A 27,211-nucleotide genomic window follows, 5' to 3' on the forward strand; every position below is an offset into this window, starting at 1 on the left:
CAGTGGCAGTGAGACAGTGACAGTGAGTCAGTGACAATGAGACAGTGACAGTGAGTCAGTGACAGTGAGACAGTGGCAGTGAGACAGTGACAGTGAGACAGTGACAGTGAGACAGTGAGACAGTGGCAGTGAGACAGTGACAGTGAGTCAGTGACAATGAGACAGTGACAGTAAGTCAGTGACAGTGAGACAGTGGCAGTGAGACAGTGACAGTGAGTCAGTGACAGTGAGACTGAGACAGTGACAGTGAGACAGTGGCAGTGAGACAGTGGCAGTGAGTCAATGACAGTGACAGTGAGACAGAGACAGTGACAGTGACAGTGAGACAGTGACAGTGACAGTGAGACAGTGGCAGTGAGACAGTGAGACAGTGGCAGTGAGACAGTGACAGTGAGTCAGTGACAGTGAGACAGTGACAGTGAGACAGTGACAGTGAGACAGTGACAGTGAGTCAGTGACAGTGAGACTGAGACAGTGACAGTGAGACAGTGGCAGTGAGACAGTGGCAGTGAGTCAATGACAGTGACAGTGAGACAGAGACAGTGAGACAGTGAGACAGTGGCAGTGAGTCAGTGACAGTGAGTCAGTGACAGTGAGACTGAGACAGTGACAGTGAGACAGTGGCAGTGAGACAGTGACAGTGAGTCAGTGACAGTGAGACAGTGACAGTGAGTCAGTGACAGTGAGACTGAGACAGTGACAGTGAGACAGTGGCAGTGAGACAGTGGCAGTGAGTCAGTGGCAGTGAGACAGTGACAGTGAGACAGTGACAGTGAGACAGTCAGACAGTGAGACAGTGACAGTGAGACAGTGACAGTGAGACAGTGACAGTGAGACAGTGACAGTGAGACAGTGACAGTGACAGTGAGACAGTGACAGTGAGACAGTGACAGTGAGACAGTGAGACACTGACAGTGAGACACTGACAGTGAGACAGTGACAGTGAGACTGAGAAAGTGAGACAGTGACACTGTGAGACAGTGAGACAGTGACAGTGAGACAGTGACAGTGACAGTGAGACAGTGACACTGTGAGACAGTGAGACAGTGACAGTGAGACAGTGACAGTGACAGTGAGACAGTGACAGTGAGACAGTGAGACACTGACAGTGAGACTGAGACAGTGACAGTGACAGTGAGACAGTGGCAGTGAGACAGTGGCAGTGAGACAGTGGCAGTGAGTCAGTGGCAGTGAGACAGTGAGAGTGAGACAGTGACAGTGAGACAGTGACAGTGAGACAGTGACAGTGAGACAGTGAGAGTGAGACAGTGACAGAGACAGTGAGACAGTGAGACAGTGACAGTGAGACAGTGACAGTGAGACAGTGAGACAGTGAGACAGTGACAGTGAGACAGTGACAGTGAGACAGTGACAGTGAGACAGTGAGACAGTGACAGTGAGACAGTGGCAGTGAGACAGTGAGACAGTGACAGTGAGACAGTGACAGTGACAGTGAGACAGTGACAGTGAGACAGTGACAGTGAGACAGTGGCAGTGAGACAGTGGCAGTGAGACAGTGGCAGTGAGACAGTGGCAGTGAGTCAGTGGCAGTGAGACAGTGAGACAGTGAGACAGTGGCAGTGAGACAGTGACAGTGAGACAGTGGCAGTGAGACAGTGACAGTGAGACAGTGGCAGTGAGACAGTGAGAGTGAGACAGTGGCAGTGAGACAGTGACAGTGAGACAGTGACAGTGACAGTGAGACAGTGACAGTGAGACAGTGACAGTGAGTCAGTGGCAGTGACAGTGAGACAGTGACAGTGACAGTGAGACAGTGACAGTGAGTCAATGGCAGTGAGACAGAGAGACAGTGAGACAGTGACAGTGAGACAGTGACAGTGACAGTGAGACAGTGACAGTGAGACAGTGACAGCGAGACACTGACAGTGAGACAGTGACAGTGAGACAGTGACAGTGAGACAGTGACAGTGACAGTGACAGTGAGACAGTGACAGTGACAGTGAGACAGTGAGACAGTGACAGTGAGTCAGTGACAGTGAGACAGTGACAGTGAGTCAGTGACAGTGAGACAGTGAGTCAGTGACAGTGAAACTGAGACAGTGACAGTGAGACAGTGGCAGTGAGACAGTGAGACAGTGAGACAGTGAGACAGTGACAGTGAGACAGTGAGACAGTGAGACAGAGACACTGTGAGACAGTGACAGTGTGACAGTGAGACAGTGAGACAGTGACAGTGACAGTGACAGTGAGACAGTGTGACAGTGAGACAGTGACAGTGAGACAGTGACAGTGAGACAGTGACAGTGAGACTGAGACAGTGACAGTGAGACAGTGGCAGTGAGACAGTGACAGTGAGACTGAGACAGTGACAGTGAGACAGTGGCAGTGAGACAGTGACAGTGAGTCAGTGACAGTGAGACAGTGACAGTGAGACAGTGAGACAGTGACAGTGAGACAGAGACACTGTGAGACAGAGACACTGTGAGACAGTGACAGTGAGACAGTGACAGTGACAGTGAGACAGTGACAGTGAGACAGTGACAGTGAGACAGTGACAGTGAGACAGTGACAGTGAGACAGTGACAGTGAGACAGTGACAGTGAGACAGTGACAGTGAGTCAGTGACAGTGAGTCAGTGACAGTGAGACTGAGACAGTGACAGTGAGACAGTGGCAGTGAGACAGTGGCAGTGAGACAGTGACAATGAGACAGTGACAGTGAGTCAGTGGCAGTGAGTCAGTGGCAGTGAGACAGTGGCAGTGAGACAGTGACAGTGAGACAGTGACAGTGAGACAGTGAGACAGTGGCAGTGAGACAGTGACAGTGAGTCAGTGACAATGAGACAGTGACATTAAGTCAGTGACAGTGAGACAGTGGCAGTGAGACAGTGACAGTGAGTCAGTGACAGTGAGACTGAGACAGTGACAGTGAGACAGTGGCAGTGAGACAGTGGCAGTGAGTCAATGACAGTGACAGTGAGACAGAGACAGTGACAGTGAGACAGTGAGACAGTGACAGTGAGACAGTGAGACAGTGGCAGTGAGACAGTGGCAGTGAGACAGTGACAGTGAGTCAGTGACAGTGAGACAGTGACAGTGAGACAGTGACAGTGAGTCAGTGACAGTGAGACTGAGACAGTGACAGTGAGACAGTGACAGTGAGACAGTGGCAGTGAGTCAATGACAGTGACAGTGAGACAGAGACAGTGAGACAGTGAGACAGTGGCAGTGAGACAGTGACAGTGAGTCAGTGACAGTGAGTCAGTGACAGTGAGACTGAGACAGTGACAGTGAGACAGTGGCAGTGAGACAGTGACAGTGAGTCAGTGACAGTGACAGTGAGTCAGTGAGACTGAGACAGTGACAGTGAGACAGTGGCAGTGAGACAGTGGCAGTGAGTCAGTGGCAGTGAGACAGTGTGACAGTGACAGTGAGACAGTGGCAGTGAGACAGTGACAGTGAGACAGTGACAGTGAGACAGTGACAGTGACAGTGAGACAGTGACAGTGAGACAGTGACAGTGAGTCAGTGGCAGTGAGACAGAGAGACAGTGAGACACTGACAGTGAGACACTGACAGTGAGACAGTGACAGTGAGACAGTGACAGTGAGACAGTGACAGTGAGACAGTGAGACACTGACAGTGAGACAGTGACAGTGAGACAGTGACAGTGAGACAGTGACAGTGAGACAGTGAGACAGTGAGACAGTGACAGTGAGACAGTGAGACAGTAAGACAGTGACAGTGAGACAGTGACAGTGAGACAGTGACAGTGACAGTGAGACTGAGACAGTGAGACAGTGGCAGTGAGACAGTGAGTCAGTGACAGTGAGACAGTGAGACAGTGAGACAGTGAGACAGTGAGACAGTGACAGTGAGACAGAGACACTGTGAGACAGTGACAGTGAGACAGTGATAGTGACAGTGAGACAGTGACAGTGAGACAGTGACAGTGAGACAGTGAGACAGTGAGACAGTGAGACAGTGAGACAGTGACAGTGAGACAGTGACAGTGAGACAGTTCCAGTGACAGTGAGACAGTGAGACAGTGACAGTGAGACAGTGACAGTGAGACAGTGACAGTGAGACAGTGACAGTGAGACAGTGACAGTGAGACAGTGAGACACTGACAGTGAGACAGTGACAGTGAGACTGAGACAGTGAGACAGTGAGACAGTGAGACAGTGAGACAGTGACACTGTGAGACAGTGAGACAGTGACAGTGAGACAGTGAGACAGTGACAGTGAGACAGTGACAGTGAGACAGTGACAGTGAGACTGAGACAGTGACAGTGACAGTGAGACTGAGACACTGTGAGACAGTGACAGTGAGACAGTGAGACAGTGAGACAGTGACAGTGAGACAGTGACAGTGACAGTGAGACAGTGACAGTGAGACAGTGAGACAGTGACAGTGAGACAGTGACATTGACAGTGAGACAGTGACAGTGAGACAGTGACAGTGAGACAGTGAGACAGTGAGACACTGACAGTGAGACAGTGACAGTGAGACTGAGAAAGTGAGACAGTGACACTGTGAGACAGTGAGACAGTGACAGTGAGACAGTGACAGTGAGACAGTGAGACAGTGAGACAGTGACAGTGAGACAGTGACAGTGAGACAGTGAGACAGTGAGACACTGACAGTGAGACAGTGACAGTGAGACTGAGAAAGTGAGACAGTGACACTGTGAGACAGTGAGACAGTGACAGTGAGACAGTGACAGTGAGACAGTGAGACAGTGACAGTGAGACAGTGAGAGTGAGACTGAGACAGTGACAGTGACAGTGAGACAGTGGCAGTGAGACAGTGGCAGTGAGACAGTGGCAGTGAGTCAGTAGCAGTGAGACAGTGAGAGTGAGACAGTGAGAGTGAGACAGTGACAGTGAGACAGTGAGACAGTGACAGTGAGACAGTGACAGTGAGACAGTGAGACAGTGACAGTGAGACAGTGACAGAGACAGTGAGACAGTGAGACAGTGAGACAGTGACAGTGAGACAGTGACAGTGAGACAGTGACAGTGAGTCAGTGGCAGTGAGACAGTGAGACAGTGACAGTGAGACAGTGACAGTGAGACAGTGAGACAGTGACAATGAGACAGTGGCAGTGAGACAGTGAGACAGTGACAGTGAGACAGTGACAGTGACAGTGACAGTGAGACAGTGACAGTGACAGTGAGACAGTGGCAGTGAGACAGTGGCAGTGAGACAGTGGCAGTGAGACAGTGAGACAGTGAGACAGTGGCAGTGAGACAGTGAGACAGTGAGGCAGTGAGACAGTGACAGTGAGACAGTGACAGTGAGACAGTGACAGTGACAGTGAGACAGTGACAGTGAGACAGTGACAGTGAGACAGTGACAGTGAGTCAGTGGCAGTGACAGTGAGACAGTGACAGTGAGACAGTGACAGTGAGTCAATGGCAGTGAGACAGAGAGACAGAGAGACAGTGAGACAGTGACAGTGAGACAGTGACAGTGAGACAGTGACAGTGAGACAGTGACAGTGAGACAGTGACAGTGACAGTGAGACAGTGAGACAGTGACAGTGAGTCAGTGACAGTGAGTCAGTGACAGTGAGACAGTGAGTCAGTGACAGTGAAACTGAGACAGTGACAGTGAGACAGTGGCAGTGAGTCAGTGGCAGTGAGACAGTGACAGTGAGACAGTGAGACAGTGAGACAGTGAGACAGTGAGACAGAGACACTGTGACAGTTAGACAGTGACAGTGAGACAGTGAGACAGTGACAGTGAGACAGTGAGACAGTGAGACAGTGACAGTGAGACAGTGAGACAGTGAGACAGTGACAGTGAGACAGTGACAGTGAGACAGTGAGACAGTGAGACACTGACAGTGAGACAGTGACAGTGAGACTGAGACAGTGAGACAGTGAGACAGTGACAGTGAGACAGTGACAGTGAGAGTGAGACAGTGAGAGTGAGACAGTGACAGTGAGACAGTGACAGTGACAGTGAGACAGTGACAGTGAGACAGTGAGACAGTGACAGTGAGACAGTGACAGTGAGACAGTGACAGTGAGTCAGTGACAGTGAGACAGTGACAGTGAGACAGTGAGACAGTGACAGTGAGACAGTGACAGTGAGACAGTGAGACAGTGACAGTGAGACAGTGACAGTGAGACAGTGACAGTGAGACAGTGACAGTGAGACAGTGACAGTGAGACAGTGAGACAGTGACAGTGAGACAGTGAGACAGTGACAGTGACAGTGAGACAGTGAGACAGTGACAGTGAGACAGTGACAGTGAGACAGTGAGACAGTGACAGTGAGACAGTGAGACAGTGATAGTGAGACAGTGAGACACTGACAGTGAGACAGTGACAGTGAGACTGAGACAGTGACAGTGACAGTGAGACAGTGGCAGTGAGACAGTGGCAGTGAGAGTGAGACAGTGACAGTGAGACAGTGAGACAGTGACAGTGACAGTGAGAGTGAGACAGTGAGACAGTGAGACAGTGACAGTGAGACAGTGAGACAGTGAGACAGTGACAGTGAGACAGTGAGACAGTGACAGTGAGACAGTGAGACAGTGACAGTGAGACAGTGACAGTGAGACAGTGACAGTGAGACAGTGAGACAGTGAGACTGAGACAGTGAGTCATTGACAGTGAGACAGTGAGTCATTGACAGTGAGACAGTGAGACAGTGACAGTGAGACAGTGACAGTGAGACAGTGACAGTGAGACAGTGACAGTGAGACAGTGACAGTGACAGTGAGACAGTGACAGTGACAGTGAGACAGTGACAGTGACAGTGAGACAGTGACATTGAGACAGTGACAGTGAGACAGTGACAGTGAGACAGTGAGATAGTGACAGTGACAGTGAGACAGTGACAGTGACAGTGAGACAGTGAGACAGTGAGACAGTGACAGTGACAGTGACAGTGAGACAGTGACAGTGAGACAGTGACAGTGAGACAGTGACTGAGACAGTGAGACAGTGACAGTGAGACAGTGAGACAGTGAGACAGTGACAGTGAGACAGTGACAGTGAGACAGTGACAGTGAGACAGTGAGACAGTGACAGTGAGACAGTGAGACAGTGAGACAGTGAGACAGTGACAGTGAGACAGTGAGACAGTGAGACAGTGACAGTGAGACAGTGACAGTGACAGTGAGACAGTGACAGTGAGACAGTGACAGTGAGACAGTGACAGTGAGACAGTGAGACAGTGAGACAGTGACAGTGAGACAGTGACACAGTGACAGTGAGACAGTGACACAGTGACAGTGAGACAGTGACAGTGACAGTGAGACAGTGAGACAGTGACAGTGAGACAGTGAGACAGTGACAGTGACAGTGACAGTGACAGTGAGACAGTGAGACAGTGACAGTGAGACAGTGACAGTGAGACAGTGGCAGTGAGACAGTGAGACAGTGAGACAGTGACAGTGACAGTGAGACAGTGACAGTGAGACAGTGGCAGTGAGACAGTGGCAGTGAGACAGTGGCAGTGAGACAGTGGCAGTGAGTCAGTGGCAGTGAGACAGTGAGACAGTGAGACAGTGGCAGTGAGACAGTGACAGTGAGACAGTGGCAGTGAGACAGTGACAGTGAGACAGTGGCAGTGAGACAGTGACAGTGAGACAGTGACAGTGACAGTGAGACAGTGACAGTGAGACAGTGACAGTGAGACAGTGACAGTGAGACAGTGACAGTGAGACAGTGAGACAGTGAGACACTGACAGTGAGACAGTGAGACAGTGAGACTGTGAGAAAGTGAGACAGTGACAGTGAGACAGTGAGACACTGACAGTGAGACAGTGACAGTGAGACTGAGACAGTGACAGTGACAGTGAGACAGTGGCAGTGAGACAGTGGCAGTGAGACAGTGGCAGTGAGTCAGTGGCAGTGAGACAGTGGCAGTGAGTCAGTGGCAGTGAGTCAGTGGCAGTGAGTCAGTGGCACTGAGACAGTGACAGTGAGACAGTGAGACAGTGAGACAGTGACAGTGAGACAGTGACAGTGACAGTGAGACAGTGACAGTGACAGTGAGACAGTGACAGTGACAGTGAGACAGTGACAGTGAGACAGTGAGACAGTGACAGTGAGACAGTGACAGAGACAGTGAGACAGTGAGACAGTGACAGTGAGACAGTGAGACAGTGACAGTGAGACAGTGACAGTGAGACAGTGGCAGTCAGACAGTGAGACAGTGACAGTGAGACAGTGACAGTGAGACAGTGAGACAGTGACAGTGAGACAGTGACAGTGAGACAGTGACAGTGAGACAGTGACAGTGAGTCAGTGACAGTGAGACAGTGACAGTGAGTCAGTGACAGTGAGACAGAGAGACAGTGAGACAGTGACAGTGAGACAGTGACAGTGAGACAGTGACAGTGAGACAGTGACAGTGAGACAGTGAGACAGTGACAGTGAGACAGTGACAGTGAGACAGTGACAGTGAGACAGTGACAGTGACAGTGAGACAGTGGCAGTGAGTCAGTGACAGTGAGACAGTGAGTCAGTGACAGTGAAACTGAGACAGTGAAACTGAGACAGTGACAGTGAGACAGTGACAGTGAGACAGTGGCAGTGAGACAGTGGCAGTGAGTCAGTGGCAGTGAGACAGTGACAGTGAGACAGTGAGACAGTGAGACAGTGACACTGTCAGTGAGACAGTGACAGTGAGACAGAGACAGTGAGACAGAGACACTGTGATACAGTGACAGTGAGACAGTGACAGTGAGACAGTGACAGTGAGACAGTGAGACAGTGAGACAGTGACAGTGAGACAGTGACAGTGACAGTGACAGTGAGACAGTGACAGTGAGACAGTGACAGTGACAGTGAGACAGTGACAGTGAGACAGTGAGACAGTGAGACAGTGACAGTGAGACAGTGACAGTGAGACAGTGACAGTGAGACAGTGAGACAGTGAGACACTGACAGTGAGACAGTGACAGTGAGACTGAGAAAGTGAGACAGTGACACTGTGAGACAGTGAGACAGTGAGACAGTGACAGTGACAGTGAGACAGTGACAGTGAGACAGTGAGACACTGACAGTGAGACAGTGACAGTGAGACTGAGACAGTGACAGTGAGACAGTGGCAGTAAGACAGTGGCAGTGAGACAGTGGCAGTGAGTCAGTGGCAGTGAGACAGTGAGAGTGAGACAGTGACAGTGAGACAGTGAGACAGTGAGACAGTGACAGTTAGACAGTGAGACAGTGACAGTGAGACAGTGACAGTGAGACAGTGAGACAGTGACAGTGAGACAGTGACAGAGACAGTGAGACAGTGAGACAGTGACAGTGAGACAGTGACAGTGAGACAGTGACAGTGAGACAGTGAGACACTGACAGTGAGACAGTGACAGTGAGACTGAGACAGTGACAGTGACAGTGAGACAGTGGCAGTAAGACAGTGGCAGTGAGACAGTGGCAGTGAGTCAGTGGCAGTGAGACAGTGAGACAGTGAGACAGTGACAGTGAGACAGTGAGACAGTGACAGTGAGACAGTGAGACAGTGAGACAGTGACAGTGAGACAGTGACAGTGAGACAGTGACAGTGAGACAGTGAGACAGTGACAGTGAGACAGTGACAGTGAGACAGTGACAGTGAGACAGTGACAGTGAGTCAGTGGCAGTGAGACAGTGAGACAGTGACAGTGAGACAGTGGCAGTGAGACAGTGAGACAGTGACAGTGAGACAGTGACAGTGAGACAGTGAGAGTGACAGTGAGACAGTGAGACAGTGACAGTGAGTCAGTGACAGTGAGACAGTGACAGTGAGTCAGTGACAGTGAGACAGTGACAGTGAGTCAGTGACAGTGAGACAGTGAGTCAGTGACAGTGAAACTGAGACAGTGACAGTGAGACAGTGGCAGTGAGTCAGTGGCAGTGAGACAGTGACAGTGAGACAGTGAGACAGTGAGACAGTGACAGTGAGACAGTGAGACAGAGACACTGTGAGACAGTGACAGTGAGACAGTGACAGTGAGACAGTGACAGTGAGACAGTGAGACAGTGAGACAGTGACAGTGAGACAGTGAGACAGTGACAGTGACAGTGAGACAGTGACAGTGAGACAGTGAGACAGTGACAGTGAGACAGTGAGACAGTGAGACAGTGACAGTGAGACAGTGAGACAGTGAGACAGTGACAGTGAGACAGTGACAGTGAGACAGTGAGACACTGACAGTGAGACAGTGACAGTGAGACTGAGACAGTGAGACAGTGAGACAGTGACAGTGAGACAGTGACAGTGAGAGTGAGACAGTGAGAGTGAGACAGTGACAGTGAGACAGTGACAGTGAGACAGTGACAGTGAGAGTGAGACAGTGACAGTGAGACAGTGACAGTGAGACAGTGAGACAGTGACAGTGAGACAGTGACAATGAGACAGTGACAGTGAGACAGTGACAGTGAGACAGTGAGACAGTGAGACAGTGAGACAGTGAGACAGTGACAGTGAGACAGTGACAGTGAGACAGTGACAGTGACAGTGAGACAGTGACAGTGAGACAGTGACAGTTAGACAGTGAGACAGTGACAGTGAGACAGTGACAGTGACAGTGAGACAGTGACAGTGAGACAGTGACAGTGAGACAATGACAGTGAGACAGTGACAGTGACAGTGAGACAGTGACAGTGAGACAATGACAGTGAGACAGTGACAGTGACAGTGAGACAGTGACAGTGAGACAGTGAGACAGTGACAGTGAGACAGTGACAGTGAGACAGTGACAGTGAGACAGTGACAGTGAGACAGTGAGACAGAGACAGTGAGACAGTGACAGTGAGACAGTGACAGTGAGACAGTGACAGTGAGACAGTGAGACAGTGACAGTGAGACAGTGAGACAGTGACAGTGAGACAGTGACAGTGACAGTGACAGTGAGACAGTGAGACAGTGACAGTGAGACTGAGACAGTGACAGTGACAGTGAGACAGTGGCAGTGAGACAGTGGCAGTGAGACAGTGGCAGTGAGACAGTGGCAGTGAGTCAGTGGCAGTGAGACAGTGACAGAATGACAGTGAGAGTGAGACAGTGAGAGTGAGACAGTGACAGTGAGACAGTGAGACAGTGACAGTGAGACAGTGAGACAGTGACAGTGAGACAGTGAGACAGTGACAGTGAGACAGTGAGACAGTGACAGTGAGACAGTGAGACAGTGACAGTGACAGTGAGACAGTGACAGTGAGACAGTGAGACAGTGAGACTGAGACAGTGAGTCAGTGACAGTGACAGTGAGACAGTGAGACAGTGACAGTGAGACAGTGACAGTGAGACAGTGACAGTGAGACAGTGACAGTGAGACAGTGACAGTGAGACAATGACAGTGAGACAGTGACAGTGACAGTGACAGTGACAGTGAGATAGTGACAGTGAGACAGTGAGACAGTGACAGTGAGACAGTGACAGTGAGACAGTGAGACAGTGACAGTGAGACAGTGACAGTGAGACAGTGACAGTGAGACAGTGACAGTGAGACAGTGACAGTGAGACAGTGAGACAGTGACAGTGAGACAGTGAGACAGTGACAGTGAGACAGTGAGACAGTGACAGTGACAGTGAGACAGTGACAGTGAGACAGTGACAGTGAGACAGTGAGACAGTGACAGTGAGACAGTGACAGTGACAGTGAGACAGTGAGACAGTGACAGTGAGACAGTGAGACAGTGACAGTGAGACAGTGACAGTGAGACAGTGACAGTGAGACAGTGACAGTGAGACAGTGACAGTGAGACTGAGACAGTGACAGTGACAGTGCTTGTGTTGTGCAGGCGGCTCACAGCACCAGTGAAGTGGAGCACGAGTACAACCTGCGCAGCCGCACAGTCATCTGCGACGCCTGCGGCCAGCCCTCCGAGAGGGGCGTGGCCTGTGGAGGCGGCCTACCAGAGGGACTCAGCCTACACACCAGCCTCATGGGACACAACCAGCCCCGACAGGTAGGACTAATGTGACCGGCCCCGACAGGCAAGACTAATGTGACCGGCCCCGACAGGTAGGACTAATGTGACCGGCCCCGACAGGCAAGACTAATGTGACCGGCCCCGACAGGTAGGACTAATGTGACCGGCCCCAGACAGGTAGGACTAATGTGACCGGCCCCAGACAGGTAGGACTAGTGCGACCGGCCCTGACAGGCGGGACTAATGTGACCGGCCCCAGACAGGTAGGACTAATGGGACCGGCCCCGACAGGCTTGACTAATGCGACCGGCCCTGACAGGCGGGACTAATGTGACCGGCCCCAGACAGGCTTGACTAATGCGACCGGCCCCGACAGGCAGGACTAATGCGACCGGCCCCCGACAGGTAGGACTAATGTGACCGGCCCCGACAGGTAGGACTAATGTGACCGGCCCCCGACAGGTAGGACTAATGTGACCGGCCCCGACAGGCAGGACTAATGCGACCGGCCCCCGACAGGTAGGACTAATGCCACCGGCCCCGGGATAGTGGCGTAGCACTTGCACATCTGCTGGACAGGCCTCACTCTTGTCTTCTCTTCCAGAGCCGTGTGAAGCCCGAGAGCTGCTCCGTCATGTAGGACCTGTCCTCGTCATGTAGGACCTGTCCTCGTCATGTAGGACCTGTCCTCGTCATGTAGGACCTCTCCTCGTCATTTAGGACCTGTCCTCGTCATGTAGGACCTGTCCTCGTCATGTAGGACCTCTCCTCGTCATGTAGGACCTGTCCTCGTCATGTAGGACCTGTCCTCGTCATGTAGGACCTCTCCTCGTCATGTAGGACCTGTCCTCGTCATGTAGGACCTCTCCTCGTCATGTAGGACCTGTCCTCGTCATGTAGGACCTGTCCTCGTCATGTAGGACCTCTCCTCGTCATGTAGGACCTGTCCTCGTCATGTAGGACCTGTCCTCGTCATGTAGGACCTCTCCTTGTCATGTAGGACCTGTCCTCGTCATGTAGGACCTCTCCTCGTCATGTAGGACCTGTCCTCGTCATGTAGGACCTGTCCTCGTCATGTAGGACCTCTCCTCGTCATGTAGGACCTGTCCTCGTCATGTAGGACCTGTCCTCGTCATGTAGGACCTGTCCTCGTCATGTAGGACCTCTCCTCGTCATGTAGGACCTGTCCTCGTCATGTAGGACCTGTCCTCGTCATGTAGGACCTCTCCTTGTCATGTAGGACCTGTCCTCGTCATGTAGGACCTCTCCTCGTCATGTAGGACCTGTCCTCGTCATGTAGGACCTGTCCTCGTCATGTAGGACCTCTCCTCGTCATGTAGGACCTGTCCTCGTCATGTAGGACCTGTCCTCGTCATGTAGGACCTGTCCTCGTCATGTAGGACCTCTCCTCGTCATGTAGGACCTGTCCTCGTCATGTAGGACCTCTCCTCGTCATGTAGGACCTGTCCTCGTCATGTAGGACCTGTCCTCGTCATGTAGGACCTCTCCTCGTCATGTAGGACCTCTCCTCCATCACCAGCTTTGGGGCTTTGCTGTTTGGTGTATTTAGTGCTTTTTGCTCATGGCCAAGTGTTTTTAGTCTTTATTTTACTTGAATTGTCGTACTGTAAAGGGCTATGCAGTTTTTCAGTTTAACATATGAATTACTTTCAAGCACTGCAAGAATAAGTATCTATTCGAGTGAAAAATGACTTGAAATTAGGTTGTTTATTTCCTCACTAGATTATTGGTATAGTTTAAATTGAAATGATCTTATTTCAAGTGGATTTTTGCTTCTGTATTTAGAATTTGAAAATAAACTGCAGAAAATGTTGCTTGACATTGCAAAAGTTAAAGAGTTAGAACAAGTCGACACAAGTTATTATAATCATATGAATAAATTGGCATTAGCTATATTTACTCTTACATTTATTGTATTTGGTGAATTTAAATCATTTGAGCAAATTTTGGAGATGGATTTAGGCAGTTATGGCAGCTTTAGCCTTTAGTAAATGTCTGAAAAATGCTTCTTTAAGTGCCTTGAAAAGTCTGTTTAAAGTCTGTCCCATGTGTTTGTTTTTTGCATTTAATTTGCGTCAAAAGAAAGAAAGTTGAATAATGTAAACCAAATATTGACTGTACTAAGCCGTGCCAAAGTTCTCCCTCTGATGCTGCAGTCCAGACGTGCTGTAATACTTTGTGATCATGTCAGGAAAATAATGTGAGAGAAACAAAATTGTGAAAGATATTTTCTTTGTGCCTTTTCTTTCTTTGATGCCAGTAAAACCCCTCGACACGATGTGGCTGTGACACTTTATTTACATATTTACAGAACATATCGTTTTTACAGCTTTAGTACAAAATGTTTAAAATGTAAAAAACACACATATTACATCCAGAGGTGGCAGTCATGAGTAAAAAAAAAAAAAGGTATTAAAATATTTCCCTTCTTCCACTTTCAGGCGCGTGTGGGACAGTACTGCGCTGGTAGGACAGTAGGACAGTACTGTGATCCTGCAGTCAAGATTTAAAGTGCATATGACAGGTTTGGTTGGGACACAGGTAATTCCACATGCGTTACCTAGCAACACTGTAAACGAGGGCTAATAGTTATTAGTTATGATTTGACAAATGATACCGGATTAAACTATTCAAAAAATATGTTATCTGCATTTAACACTTGATCCATATTGACAACAGGTGCGACCCTGTCATATGTACTTCAATGTTTCCTTGACATGAAATATCTTATTTGTTTTGAACTCGATTTTGAACTCCACCAAACGTCACAAGTCGGATCTAAAGTCCAGTCATATTTATGATTCCTCCGACGCCACATGATCCATCCATTTTCTACCGCTTGTTCCCTTTCGAGGTCGCGGGTGACTGGACCAGTGACTTCGGGCCTTAGGCGGGGCACACCCTGGACAGTGGCCAACGTGTCGCAGGGTTAACACAGAGACATAGACAATACAGACAGTTCACTCTCACATTCATTCACTAGGGCCAATTTAGAGTTACCAATTTTTACCTAACACATGCATGTGTTTGGACGGTGGGAGGAAGAAGCCGGAGAACCCGGAGAGAACCCACGGTAACAACATGCAGACTCCACCCAGAGAGATCATGTGATGTTGGTCTGGTCCAGGAATCGAACCCATGATCTCCTTCTTGGGAGGCAAGAGCGCTATCCGCCTTTGCCACCGTGCACACAACAATACTTTATTACATTTTATTACTCCTCCTCCCACTTTGTGCAAGTCTGATCACAAATGCCCTTTTGTGACGATATATGGAAGACTTATGAGGTCAGTTCTCTCCAAATATTTGTTTTATACATCCATCCATCTTCTTCCGCTTTATCCGGGTCGCGGGGGCAGCAGTCTAAGCAGGGACTCCTAGACTTCCTTCTCCCCAGACACTTCCTCCATCCCGAGGTGTTCCCAGGCCAGCCGAGAGACATAGTCCCTCCAGCGTGTCCTGGGTCTTCCCCGGGGCCTCTTCCCGGTGGGACATGCCCGGAACACCTCCCCAGGGAGGCGCCCAGGAGGCATCCGGAACAGATGCCCGAGCCACCTCAGCTGGAGGAGCAGCGGCTCTACTCCGAGCTTCCCCCGTGTGACTGAGCCCCTCACCCTATCTCTAAGGGAGCGCCCAGCCAGGGAGGAAACTCATTTCGACCGCTTGTATCCGTGATCTTGTCCTTTCGGTCATTACCCAAAGCTCATGACCATAGGTGAGGTCAGAACGTAGACCGACCGGTAAATCGAGAGCTTTGCCTTTCGGCTCAGCTCCCTCTTCACCACAACGGTCCGATGCAGCGACTGCATCACTGCAGCCGCTGCACCGATCCGCCTGTCGATCTCACGCTCCATCCTTCCCTCACTCGTGAATAAGACCCCGAGATACTTGAACTCCTCCACTTGGGGCAAGGACACCCCACCCACCTGAAGAGGGCAAGCCACCTTTTTCCGGTCGAGAACCATGGCCTCGGATTTGGAGGTGCTGATTCTCATCCCAGCCGCTTCACACTCGGCTGCAAACCGTCCCAGTGCAGCTGCAGGTCCGGGTTTGATGGAGCCATCAGGACAACATCGTCTGCAAACAGCAGAGATGAGATCCTGTGGTCCCCAAACCGGACCCCCTCCGACCCCTGACTGCGCCTAGAAATTCTGCCAATAAAAATTATGAACAGAACCGGTGACAAAGGGCAGCCCTGAGTCCAACATGCACTGGGAACAGGTCTGACTTACTGCCGGCAATGAACACAGCTCCTGCTCCGGTCATACAGGGACCGGACAGCCCTGAGCAAAGGGCCCTGGACCCCGTACTCCCGGAGCACCCCCCAAAGGACACCCCGAGGGACACGGTCGAAAGCCTTCTCCAGATCCACAAAGCACATGTGGACTGGTTGGGCAAACTCCCATAAGATGTTCCTTTATTGTTCACAAATGGGGAAATTTCATTGATACAACGCAGGTAGATACAGAGGAAAAAGACAGATAACAGATTATAGGAAGTTTAAAAAACACTCTAAGAACTCTTATAAACAAAAACTCCTATAGACAAAACCTCCCATTTCCCAACAAGGGATGGAGGGGAAAAATTAGGATGTCCGCCGGGATAACGTGACGATCTCCGGGTAAGACGATGGTTTCCCCCTCAGTTTCATGAGTTCCTCCTTTAGAAACAGGAAGTATATTTCCTGAACTGGGTTGACGGTCTCGCCACAACCCCATGAACCCTCGAGCACCCGATGGAGAGTCTAGAGCTGGTCCAGTGTTCTGCTCCTCCTGAATCCGAGGTTCGACTATCGGTCGGATTCTCCTCCAGGACCTGGAATGGACCTTATGGGAGGCTGAGGAGTGTGATCCCTCTGTAGTTGGAACACACCCTCCGGTCCCCCTTCTTGAACAGAGGGACCACCACCCCGGTCTGCCAGTCCAGAGACACTGTCCCCGACCGCCACGCGATGTTGCAGAGACGTGTCAACCAAGACAGTCCTACAACATCCAGAGACTTTAGGTCCTCAGGGGTGTTTGAGACAATGTCCGTCAAATAACAACAGGACCAAAGTAGATGTTGACTCCCCATATTTCTAATATAGAGTAGAATAGAGATTCCATTTACTATTTAGAAGAAACTGTGTGACAATACCCACTTATGGGCATATTCTAAAAAGCACAATTTATTCAAAAGATAATATTTAAAGCAGAGATTATGAGTAAAATGATTTGTAAACCACTTCATTTTCCTTTTTATGGGTTTTCCTTTTGTTACCAAAAAATAATACACAAGAAAAACACTGTGAATCCTCAACAAAGGGGAAGCAGTAGTATAGTAGGTTAAGCATTTTGCCTATAAACCGGAGAGAAGCCAGTTCAAATTCCACCAGTGTACATACAGTTGTGTCCCTGGGCAATGTTTTTTATATGTAAATTGGGAAACATTTATGATATCTTTGTTCTTTGTACTTTGATGACTTCACCTAGAGCAGAGCTAGAGAAAGGTACTTACAGGCAGGAGCCAAAATCTACATTCTTCAGTTTTGTACACACAGCAATCTGTAGTACAAACTTTGGTCTTTTTCAGCGCTCCAGCCACGTCCTTTCAGGTCACATGAACCTCACATAAGTGGAGTCCAGGACCGTGGCATTCTGGGTAACAGAGGTAATGCAGATGACATCACGGGATTCACAACTTTAGCAGTGAGTGGAAAATGTGTGCGAGTGTCAATGGTGACGCATGAACTGTTCTTCTGAGGTCTTCTGTGCTCAGCTTGCCATTAGCAACCAAGCTAACCTCTGATCAGTTGTACTGCCCTGTCACTGCCACTCTGTTGGAATGTTAGAAAGGATGTCAGTGCATAACCCAAGCAGACGTCCTCTGGGGGTTCCTTTGGGGTCCTTTGGGGTCCTTTGGGGTCAGTTGGGAGTTCCTCAGTATGGAGGTCTTCTGGGGGACGGTGGCCGGCGCAGAGGGGGAAGGTCATAGTGACCCGGGATGTGGCTGTTGACAGGGAGGTCGTAGTGGCTCAGGGGGTCGTCCTGAGAGAAGTGACCAGGCTCTGTGGATGGACATCTTTGAGTCAGTTTCAAACAACACACGTTTTCATTTGCAACTCTGCTAATCCAAAAGCTGGATCAGGATGTGTGATATGTAATAATGATCTTGACACAATAACCATGAACTAGGATTATCCTCACAAAAAGAAACAAGTTGCAATACATAGTCAAAAATTACTTTCGTAGTTATATATTAGAAAAAGATTCAGTTGTAGTAATCTGGGCACTGTTTTTATAAAAACACGATGTTTCGACTCTGATCAAGAGTCATTCTGTGGATCGAGTCTCTGAACTCCGATGTCCTACTCTGAGTTGCACACTCCCTGCCTGATAATAGCCTGCCCCGTAATGGGTCATAGAAATCCTCATCAATGATAACACATTACAGGCCCGTTAGGGTAACAAAGAAGATTACTGTAAGGCAAAACTTAGAACAGTGCAAACGAATCGATAAACAGGACAGGTTAATATCAGAAGGCTCCGCCCGATGGGCAAGGCTTACACAGATTGAGAATGACTTTTGGATGAATGTCAAAACGTCTTGTTTTAGATCATTACAACTGAATCTTTTTCTACAGTGGAACACTACTGTGAATGAAGGATAACACAGACTTCTTACTTTAGAGGTTAGTTTATAGCTATAATGAGTAAAGTTATTTCTGCAGCTCAAATCTTGAGCCGAGAGAAGGAAGAGGAAGTGCACTGGCGAGGGCCATGGTCTACAGCTCAAGGTGGGTGCGGCCTATAGTTCAAAATGGGTGTGGCTCACGGCGTACCTCTGGGGGGCGGCGTGGTGGGCGGCGGCCGGCTGATCTCTGTGTACGACCGGTTTCGGGGCACGGCAGACTTCATCTCCATATAGCTGCTCTCGGGGGGCCCACAGGGGGGGTCGAGGGGGCCGCAGAAGGGCAATCCTGGCAGGTCCTTTATGGTGGCGTACGGGTTCTCACTGTTCACAGAAGTACTGCTCACAGCCAGGCTCTCCTTCAGCTCTGGGGAAGGCCAGGGCCACATGTTACAGGTTGTAGAGGCTCATGGGGGTATTTCATGTCTTTTAGTTCACTGTCTGGGGCCTCAAAACCTCCAACAACCCATCTTCACCACAGCAACAGAGATTCTAAATAAACGTCAATACTCTAATGTTCATTTTTATCAGCTGGGTAAATGATATATTGTATTAGAAACAGAAAATGAAGCCTGGAAGAACTAACTCCACCATCTACATCAAGGCCACCTGCTCCCCAGCTCAACCACCGCACCCAGTCCGGCCTGTCCTCCTGTCCTCCTGTCCTCCTGTCCGTCTGAGAGTTCAGATCTCTCCTTCACCACGGAACTCCTCCAGGTTTCTACTTTTACCCATGGAGGTTTTTGTAGTTTTTCCTGGCCGAGAAGGAGGGTCTAAGGTCAGAAGGAGGGTCTAAGGACAAAAGGAGGGTCCTAAGGACAGAAGGAGGGTCTTAGGACAGAAGGAGGGTCTAAGGACAGAAGGAGGGTCCTAAGGACAGAAGGAGGGTCTTAGGACAGAAGGAGGGTCTAAGGACAAAAGGAGGGTCTAAGGACAGAAGGAGGGTCTAAGGACAGAAGGAGGGTGTAAGGACAGAAGGAGGGTCCTAAGGACAGAAGAAGGGTCTAAGGACAGAAGGAGGGTCTAAGGACAGAAGGAGGGTCTAAGGACAGAAGGAGGGTCTAAGGACAGAAGGAGGGTCCTAAGGACAGAAGGAGGGTCTTAGGACAGAAGGAGGGTCTAAGGACAAAAGGAGGGTCTAAGGACAGAAGGAGGGTCTAAGGACAGAAGGAGGGTCCTAAGGACAGAAGGAGGGTCTAAGGACAGAAGGAGGGTCTAAGGACAGAAGGAGGGTGTAAGGACAGAAGGAGGGTCCTAAGGACAGAAGAAGGGTCTAAGGACAGAAGGAGGGTCTAAGGACAGAAGGAGGGTCTAAGGACAGGGGATTCCCGGGACATCGCCCCTCGCACCTGCTCCCCATCTTCAATCAACGCACCAGGTCACTCCTCCCTGTGGCACGTCGCACCTCTGCTCCCAGTGCACAGCCAATCCGACATTAACCCTCACTCAGTCGGCTTGGCCGCTTCAGACCGTACTGCGAGCCACCACCTCCCCTCCTCCTCCTCTGCATCCCTCTCATCCTCATCATCTTCCCTCTCACCACATTTACCACCACAGTCTCCAGGCCCTGGGGGGACACATCTAATACAAATAGATCATGGAGTGCCCATGATCGCAGTGTCTTCCGCCGGGGTCTGAGCCCCAAATAATCCACGTAATAAAGCTGCTAAACAGTCCTTTCTGTGTCGTCTGAGTCTCTCCAGGGTCAAGTACCTTTATGATAATATTTTCCGGCTCCAGCGCTGTAACTGTAACTGCGATCTATTCCAAAAGCTCCTGTGGATAAGCATTGTTTACTCAGGGCATATTCTAATTATATTTGAAAAAATGCAAACAGTTTCATCAATGCTGCGATAACATTAGAAAGAAGAACATTTAAGGACACATAATATGCTAAATTAACGTTTCCGATTTTAATGATCGTTCCTTCATCAAAATTATTCTCTGAGTTTTATTTGTGACACATGTAGAGATCTGGATGTCGCTGTTTTTAAGTCCATAAATCATCACCAGACTCGTTCTGAGCATTTCTGCCTTAAATCACGTTCATTAAAATACTCATACTCATAGAATATTAGCATTTTGAGGGAAAGCTAACTTCATTTCCCCACAGTAATTTCTTCTGCTGCCAATAGATGGAGTGCTAACACAAACCTTTATGCAGGCACATCTTACTGACAGAAAGCCATCCTTTACAGCACATATATTATTTTAAGTTCTAAAACCAAACGAAAGGTACTCAAAGCATATTTAAATTTAACAATGTAGCAATACAAATAAGGCGATATGTGTCTTTAAATAAAACCACTATGCTATGGCATTGTTTTTCTTGTGTGGCATAGTTATTTATATGAGGGACCTGAGTGGTTGCAGCGATGGTGGGGCTTCCAGTCTGCAGAAAGGGTGTTGCTGCCGTCCAGCCCGTAGAGCCCTCGCCGCTGCCGCTCGCAGTTCTTCAGGCTCCCAAACAGCAGGTTATTGGTGTTCTGTAGACAAACACACAGCTCATTGCAGGTTCTGGGGTAAACTGTACCCTGTATGAGGTCAGCTGTACCCTATGGTCACCTGTACCCTGTATGAGGTCAGCTGTACCCTGTATGATGTCAGCTGTACCCTATGGTCACCTGTACTCTGTATGAGGTCAGCTGTACCCTATGGTCACCTGTACCCTGTATGAGGTCAGCTGTACCCTATGAACACCTGTACCCTGTAAGAGGTCACCTGTACCCTATATGATGTCAGCTGTACCCTATGGTCACCTGTACCCTGTATGAGGTCAGCTGTACCCTACGGTCACCTGTACCCCGTATGAGGTCACCTATACCCCGTATGAGGTCACCTATACCCCGTATGAGGTCACCTGTACCCTGTATGAGGTCACCTGTACCCTGTATGAGGTCACCTGTACCCTGTATGAGGTCACCTGTACCCTGTATGAGGTCACCTGTACCCTGTATGAGGTCAGCTGTACCCTGTATGAGATCACCTGTACCCTGTATGAGGTCACCTGTACCCTGTATGAGGTCACCTGTACCCTGTATGAGGTCACCTGTACCCTGTATGAGGTCACCTGTACCCTGTATGAGGTCAGCTGTACCCTGTATGAGATCACCTGTACCCTGTATGAGGTCACCTGTACCCTGTATGAGGTCACCTGTACCCTGTATGAGGTCACCTGTACCCTGTATGAGGTCACCTGTACCCTGTATGAGGTCACCTGTACCCTGTATGAGGTCACCTGTACCCTGTATGAGGTCACCTGTACCCTGTATGAGGTCAGCTGTACCCTGTATGAGGTCACCTGTACCCTGTATGAGGTCAGCTGTACCCTGTATGAGATCACCTGTACCCTGTATGAGGTCAGCTGTACCCTGTATGAGATCACCTGTACCCTGTATGAGGTCACCTGTACCCTGTATGAGGTCACCTGTACCCTGTATGAGGTCACCTGTACCTCATCCATTACTTCAAAAGCCACACCACATTGGGTGACGTGGCTTGCCCCACAACAGCAATATGCTTTACCGCCTTCTTTAATAACCAGAGTAAAAGCGTGATTAGGGGTAAAGCTAACAACAACTAGCATGCTAACAGCGCACTTCCTGCTTTACAAGGAATAAAATGGTCTATAATTAGATCCAGAGAGCTCACAGAGACTCATGTTCGAGATGCTTTTAAACTCTGTACAGCTCCTTTAACAATCCTAGATGTAATATAAATATAATATAAATGATTCTAGAATTAAAAACTGTGACACTCATTGAATACACAGATCTATTCTATTGCTTGGTGTCGTGAGATCGGCCGTATCCTGGAGTCATTGTGACCCTTGACCCAGACTCACCTTGATGCTCCTGTCATGGTTGTTGGGCAGGTGTGGCAGTGTGGGCCGGTTCTCTCTGAGGGTGTGGTAGCTCGGGTTGGAGTAGTACTGATGGTAACTGTGCGGGACGTCTACAAAGGGAAAACAGAATTCATTGAAAATACAGCGGCGAGCAGGGGGCGGAGTCACAAAGAAACATATTTAAAATTGAGAATTTATAGTCACCGTAACATTTCGGTATTGAAAGGGATGAATTTGCCTCAAAAATAGTTGTTCTGAGTTCACTCCAGTGGAAAATCAAAGATGGCTATATTTCCCATGATCCTTAGTGCTACTTCCCCATCAGAGCCACTGTTTGAGTACGATCACACGCTCCACATGTTCACACTCAACAACAGCGGATGGAACGGCTGTGAAAAACCCTGCTGCTATAAAGTCCCAGATTTGGTTTGATTTGGCCAAGACAACAAGTGGTAAAGAAGAAAGGGAGACAACCAACTGCTCTGCTGAAGTACAGCTTGGTTCTCATGGATCTACTAAATACTCTGGAAATATGAGCATCGTGAGGACTCGTTTGACAAAATGACACTAATAAAGTCCGGTCCAGGCTATAAACTTCAGAGCACAAGGCCCGATCCACGTGTTTTCTCATGTAGCTTCTGGACATTACATGCATTTTGCCTCTAATGTGTAGATCGCTACAGCAGCTGGACAAATGGGCTGCATCCATTCCTTCTCTACCGCTTGTTCTTGTGGGTCATGGGTGACTGGAGCCTATCCCAGTGACTTTGGGCCTTAGACAGGGGCCAGCTCATGGCAGGGGGTTCCGGCAGTCACCATCACAAAATACCTGGGCTTCCACCAGAACTCTAACCTAAGGAAAGACTCACATTGATCAAATAGTGAAAGCTCCTCCACTTCCTGACTGTTTTAGTGAGACAAGGCCAACCACAGACAACCTGCTGACCATCTCTACCACACTGTCCTGCGTCCTGCGTCCTCCTGTGGGACGTGATAAGAGCCGGGCTGCACAGCGGGGGAGGGTGAGAGACCTGAGCTCCGGTCAGTGCCGCTGCTCCCACAGAACATGCAGTGCACAAGTGCTCAATTATTACTTTAATATCAAAGTTATATATTGCCGACATTAATGGGCTGTGCTTCCATAGTAAAGGGGCGTGTCTGTTTAGTCTGGGGAGGGGAATGAGACAGAGTTTAGAGGAGGAGGAGAGGAAGAGGGAGAAGGCACTGGTTTGGAAAGTGCACCTGTCACCAGCCTGACCTATGCTCAAAACTCTATGAAACCGTGGGCCTATATGCGATTCTGGAGCAGGGGCGGAGCTTACAGCTGTGGGCGGGGCTTACCTGGTACAGCGTACTCGGAGCGGGTGGAGCGGCTGGTGGAGAAGGACACAGTGGGCGTGGCATTGTTCTTCTGCTTCTGCCGGTGGCGGTAGAGCAAGAGCAGGGCCAGGAGCAGCACCACCAGCAGCACCAGCACCATGATGCCCACGATGGCCCCCCACGACTCCCTCTCACTCGGGGGCAGGGGCACCATCACGCTGCCCGCCTGCTCCGTGGGTTCTGACCACCACGAGGAGACAAAGGAAAAGCTTAAGTGGAACTTTCAACTGAATTTACATTCACATTTATGGGATTTCCTGTGGCAAAATCCTTTGGAAGAGAATTACTTTAATCAGACCTTTTTATTTCAGTCCTTCATTTTGTGATATACATTTTGTATGTACTTTGAATTATTCGATGCATAGATTTTCCAGCCAGTCTAAATTAAGAAAAACATCTTTACAGACTCACTTGGATCTATTGCTATTGCAAAAATCCTTGTGAATTTTACATTTGGTTGAATTTGAGGTCTTAAAAATCAAAAACATCTGCCAATCTGTCTGTTTGTGTGTCTGTGTGTGTGTGTTATGTGTGTGTGTGTGTGTGTTATGTGTGTGTGTGTGCGTGCGCTTTACCAGTCTGACAGTCTGGTCCGCCGCACACACACTGCCCGCTGACACGCTCACACACCAGAGGGGGCAGACACGAGCAGGTCTGAGCACAGAACGGACCAAAGCGACCGACCTCACACGCTGTGGAGAGACGACACACACACACACACACAGACACACACACACACACACACACACACACAGACACACACAGACACACACACACACACACACAGACACACACACACACACACACACACACACACAGACACACACACACACACACACACACACACACAGACACACATATGATACAAATGACACATGTACACTGTATGTTGCACTTCTCAAAGAAAAGAATTCTTGAAGATTCTGAGTTTTCCAGGAGAAATAGCACTTTGAGTAGTTTGTCGAGCTTGAAGAGTTGAATCCAGACCATTGTTTTAACTCTACTGCCATATTCTAACTGGCATCAAAGTTTTAGCTACAACTACAAATACACAACTATAAATTGTACCACACTCAGGGCTTGAGTTGAGCAGAAACATGCCAGAACATTATGACGGGATATGTTTGCTGCAGCACCTCCTGGTGGTCGTTGGCATTAACTGCACAATAATCAAACTAAAGGTTTTTTTTTTACAAATGAAGCACTGACCACACTCATTTGTCCTTTTGAGTCACTGCTGGTTAATAACATCTCATTGAAAGGTTGTGTGAGGATGGAAACTCACGTTTGGAGCAGTCTGGACCGGTCCAGCCTGCGGGGCACACACAGCGCCCGTCCCGAGGGTCACAGGACGAGTTAGTGCATGGCCCACACACATGCGAGCACCCAGAGCCGAAGAACCCAAAGGTGCACACTGAAACAACACAGGCAAATAGGTCAAAAGCAAACCAAGAACTAAGTCCTTCTAATCAGAGGAACCCTCAAGTCACCCCTTGCTCGCCAGGGGCGTGTCCTGGGAGTGGCCTGGAGAGTGGCCTGGAGAGTGGCCTGGGGAGTGGCCTGGGGAGTGGCACGAGCACAAAATCAAAGAATCTGAAATCCAAAAAGACGTTCTACAAGACATAAGGTTATTTCTACTGAATCTGCCTCTTATTCTGCGTGCGTGCGTGTGTGTATGTGTGTGATAACGGGGACCAGACGGTCATGTCAGTATTTGGCTCATTGATCTCACATATTCTTAGGGTTGTAAACATTGTAAACATAGATTCTATTAAAGAAAAACTGATTTTGAGGCCTGAAAGTAACATTTTGACCCAACTTAAATGTTTGTTACATGAGATGGAAAAGTTTTAAATAAAGTCACAGAAAGAGGCGTGTCTCAGGTGAACTGCCACGCCTTTTCCTCCTGTAACACAGCTGAAACTAACGCAAATGACCTTTTATTAAGTACATGTTGGACCACTTTAAATTAAGATGGGGATTGTTGTGTCTGAACTACATCTTTTAATGTCCCAAAGAAGGTCCCTCAACCAGACAAAGGCCAAACCAGGACAAACAGACAAAGATCTGCCATATAACCTTATGTATTTGTTATAATTGTTCTCAGTAAAAGCTATATTTGATTAGACCACGTTTACCTGGTAGCTTTACCGTGGTCTTTAGTTTATCCACTTTCCTTAATCATGTCTTTGTTTCTCCAGCTGCTCAGTTGCTCTGAGCGGTCAGCAGCGGTCAGCAGCGGTCAGCAGCGGTCAGCAGCGGTCAGCAGCAGCTTCATCTGTTCTCACCTTGCTCACAGTTGTGCCCGGTGAACCCCGGGCTGCACTCGCACAGGCCGGACATGTGGTGGCACAGGTAGCTCCCCCCGCAGGACGGACAGCTCAGGCTGCACTGCTCTCCATACATGCCCGCTCTGCACTCTGCACAAACAACAACGCCGTTACAATCGTCCCAGGGCCCTTAGAAGGGCCCGTAGGAAGGTATAAGCACTAAAAACACATGCAGAGCGGCCTTATGTTTATAGGAGGCCTCAAAACCCGGATATTTAGGAGATATAAGATTGGTTGATTGACTGATTGAAGTTGTGCTGTGCTTGTGTTGAAAATTAGCTGCTAGAGTTGGATATAAAGTTCTGGGTGTGGAGTGGCCCCTGGTTTCCCCCGTGTCCCTGCAGAGCTGATGAGGGCAGAGGGAGTGCACTCACTGTTCTGACAGCGGGGCCCCCAGTAGCCCGGACGACACACACACGTCCCGCTGTCCCTCAGGCAGGTGTCGCTGTTGGGGCAGTGATTCACACAGCTCTGGTTGCATCCGGGGCCCCACAGTCCATCAGCGCAGGGCTCACTGCAGCGGGGGCCTGACCAGCACACACAAGGGGAACATCAGCGCGCACATTTGACTACTGAGGGTGCTACTATGACTACTGAGGGTGCTACTATGACTACTGAGGGTGCTACTATGACTACTGAGGGTGCTACTATGACTACTGAGGGTGCTACTATGGCTACTGAGGGTGCTACTATGACTACTGAGGGTGCTACTATGACTACTGAGGGTGCTACTATGGCTACTGTGGCTACTGAGGGTGCTACTATGACTACTGAGGGTGCTACTATGACTACTGAGGGTGCTACTATGACTACTGAGGGTGCTACTATGACTACTGAGGGTGCTACTATGGCTACTATGACTACTGAGGGTGCTACTATGGCTACTGAGGGTGCTACTATGACTACTGAGGGTGCTACTATGACTACTGAGGGTGCTACTATGGCTACTGAGGGTGCTACTATGGCTACTGAGGGTGCTACTATGACTACTGAGGGTGCTACTATGACTACTGAGGGTGCTACTATGACTACTGAGGGTGCTACTATGGCTACTGAGGGTGCTACTATGGCTACTGAGGGTGCTACTATGGCTACTATGACTACTGAGGGTGCTACTATGGCTA

At 49.4% G+C, this 27,211-nt stretch overlaps 2 protein-coding genes across 2 annotated transcripts in view; one reads left to right on the forward strand and one right to left on the reverse strand.

Annotated features, from left to right (window-relative positions):
• The window catches only part of LOC140373474 (lamin-A-like), a 45,802-nt gene extending 33,249 nt beyond the window's left edge, over positions 1-12,553 (forward strand). Inside the window, exons 12-13 of the mRNA XM_072459977.1 lie at positions 11,712-11,879; positions 12,448-12,553. Of these exons, the coding sequence (XP_072316078.1) occupies positions 11,712-11,879; positions 12,448-12,483 (204 nt within the window). The 3' untranslated portion in view covers positions 12,484-12,553. The remainder of the gene's footprint in view (positions 1-11,711; positions 11,880-12,447) is intronic.
• Positions 12,554-17,666: 5,113 nt separating this feature from the next.
• The window catches only part of pear1 (platelet endothelial aggregation receptor 1), a 39,527-nt gene continuing 29,982 nt past the window's right edge, over positions 17,667-27,211 (reverse strand). Inside the window, exons 13-22 of the mRNA XM_072459976.1 lie at positions 26,462-26,614; positions 26,046-26,177; positions 25,043-25,171; positions 24,333-24,449; positions 23,719-23,937; positions 22,378-22,487; positions 20,893-21,019; positions 20,247-20,309; positions 18,685-18,900; positions 17,667-17,910 (exon numbers count right to left, since the gene is read on the reverse strand). Of these exons, the coding sequence (XP_072316077.1) occupies positions 17,783-17,910; positions 18,685-18,900; positions 20,247-20,309; positions 20,893-21,019; positions 22,378-22,487; positions 23,719-23,937; positions 24,333-24,449; positions 25,043-25,171; positions 26,046-26,177; positions 26,462-26,614 (1,394 nt within the window). The 3' untranslated portion in view covers positions 17,667-17,782. The remainder of the gene's footprint in view (positions 17,911-18,684; positions 18,901-20,246; positions 20,310-20,892; positions 21,020-22,377; positions 22,488-23,718; positions 23,938-24,332; positions 24,450-25,042; positions 25,172-26,045; positions 26,178-26,461; positions 26,615-27,211) is intronic.

This window comes from Eucyclogobius newberryi, unplaced genomic scaffold, assembly GCF_026437365.1.
Source record: "Eucyclogobius newberryi isolate DKJ021-1_F unplaced genomic scaffold, fEucNew1.0.hap1 SCAF_3, whole genome shotgun sequence".
Classification (NCBI taxonomy): Eukaryota; Metazoa; Chordata; class Actinopteri; order Gobiiformes; family Gobiidae; genus Eucyclogobius; species Eucyclogobius newberryi.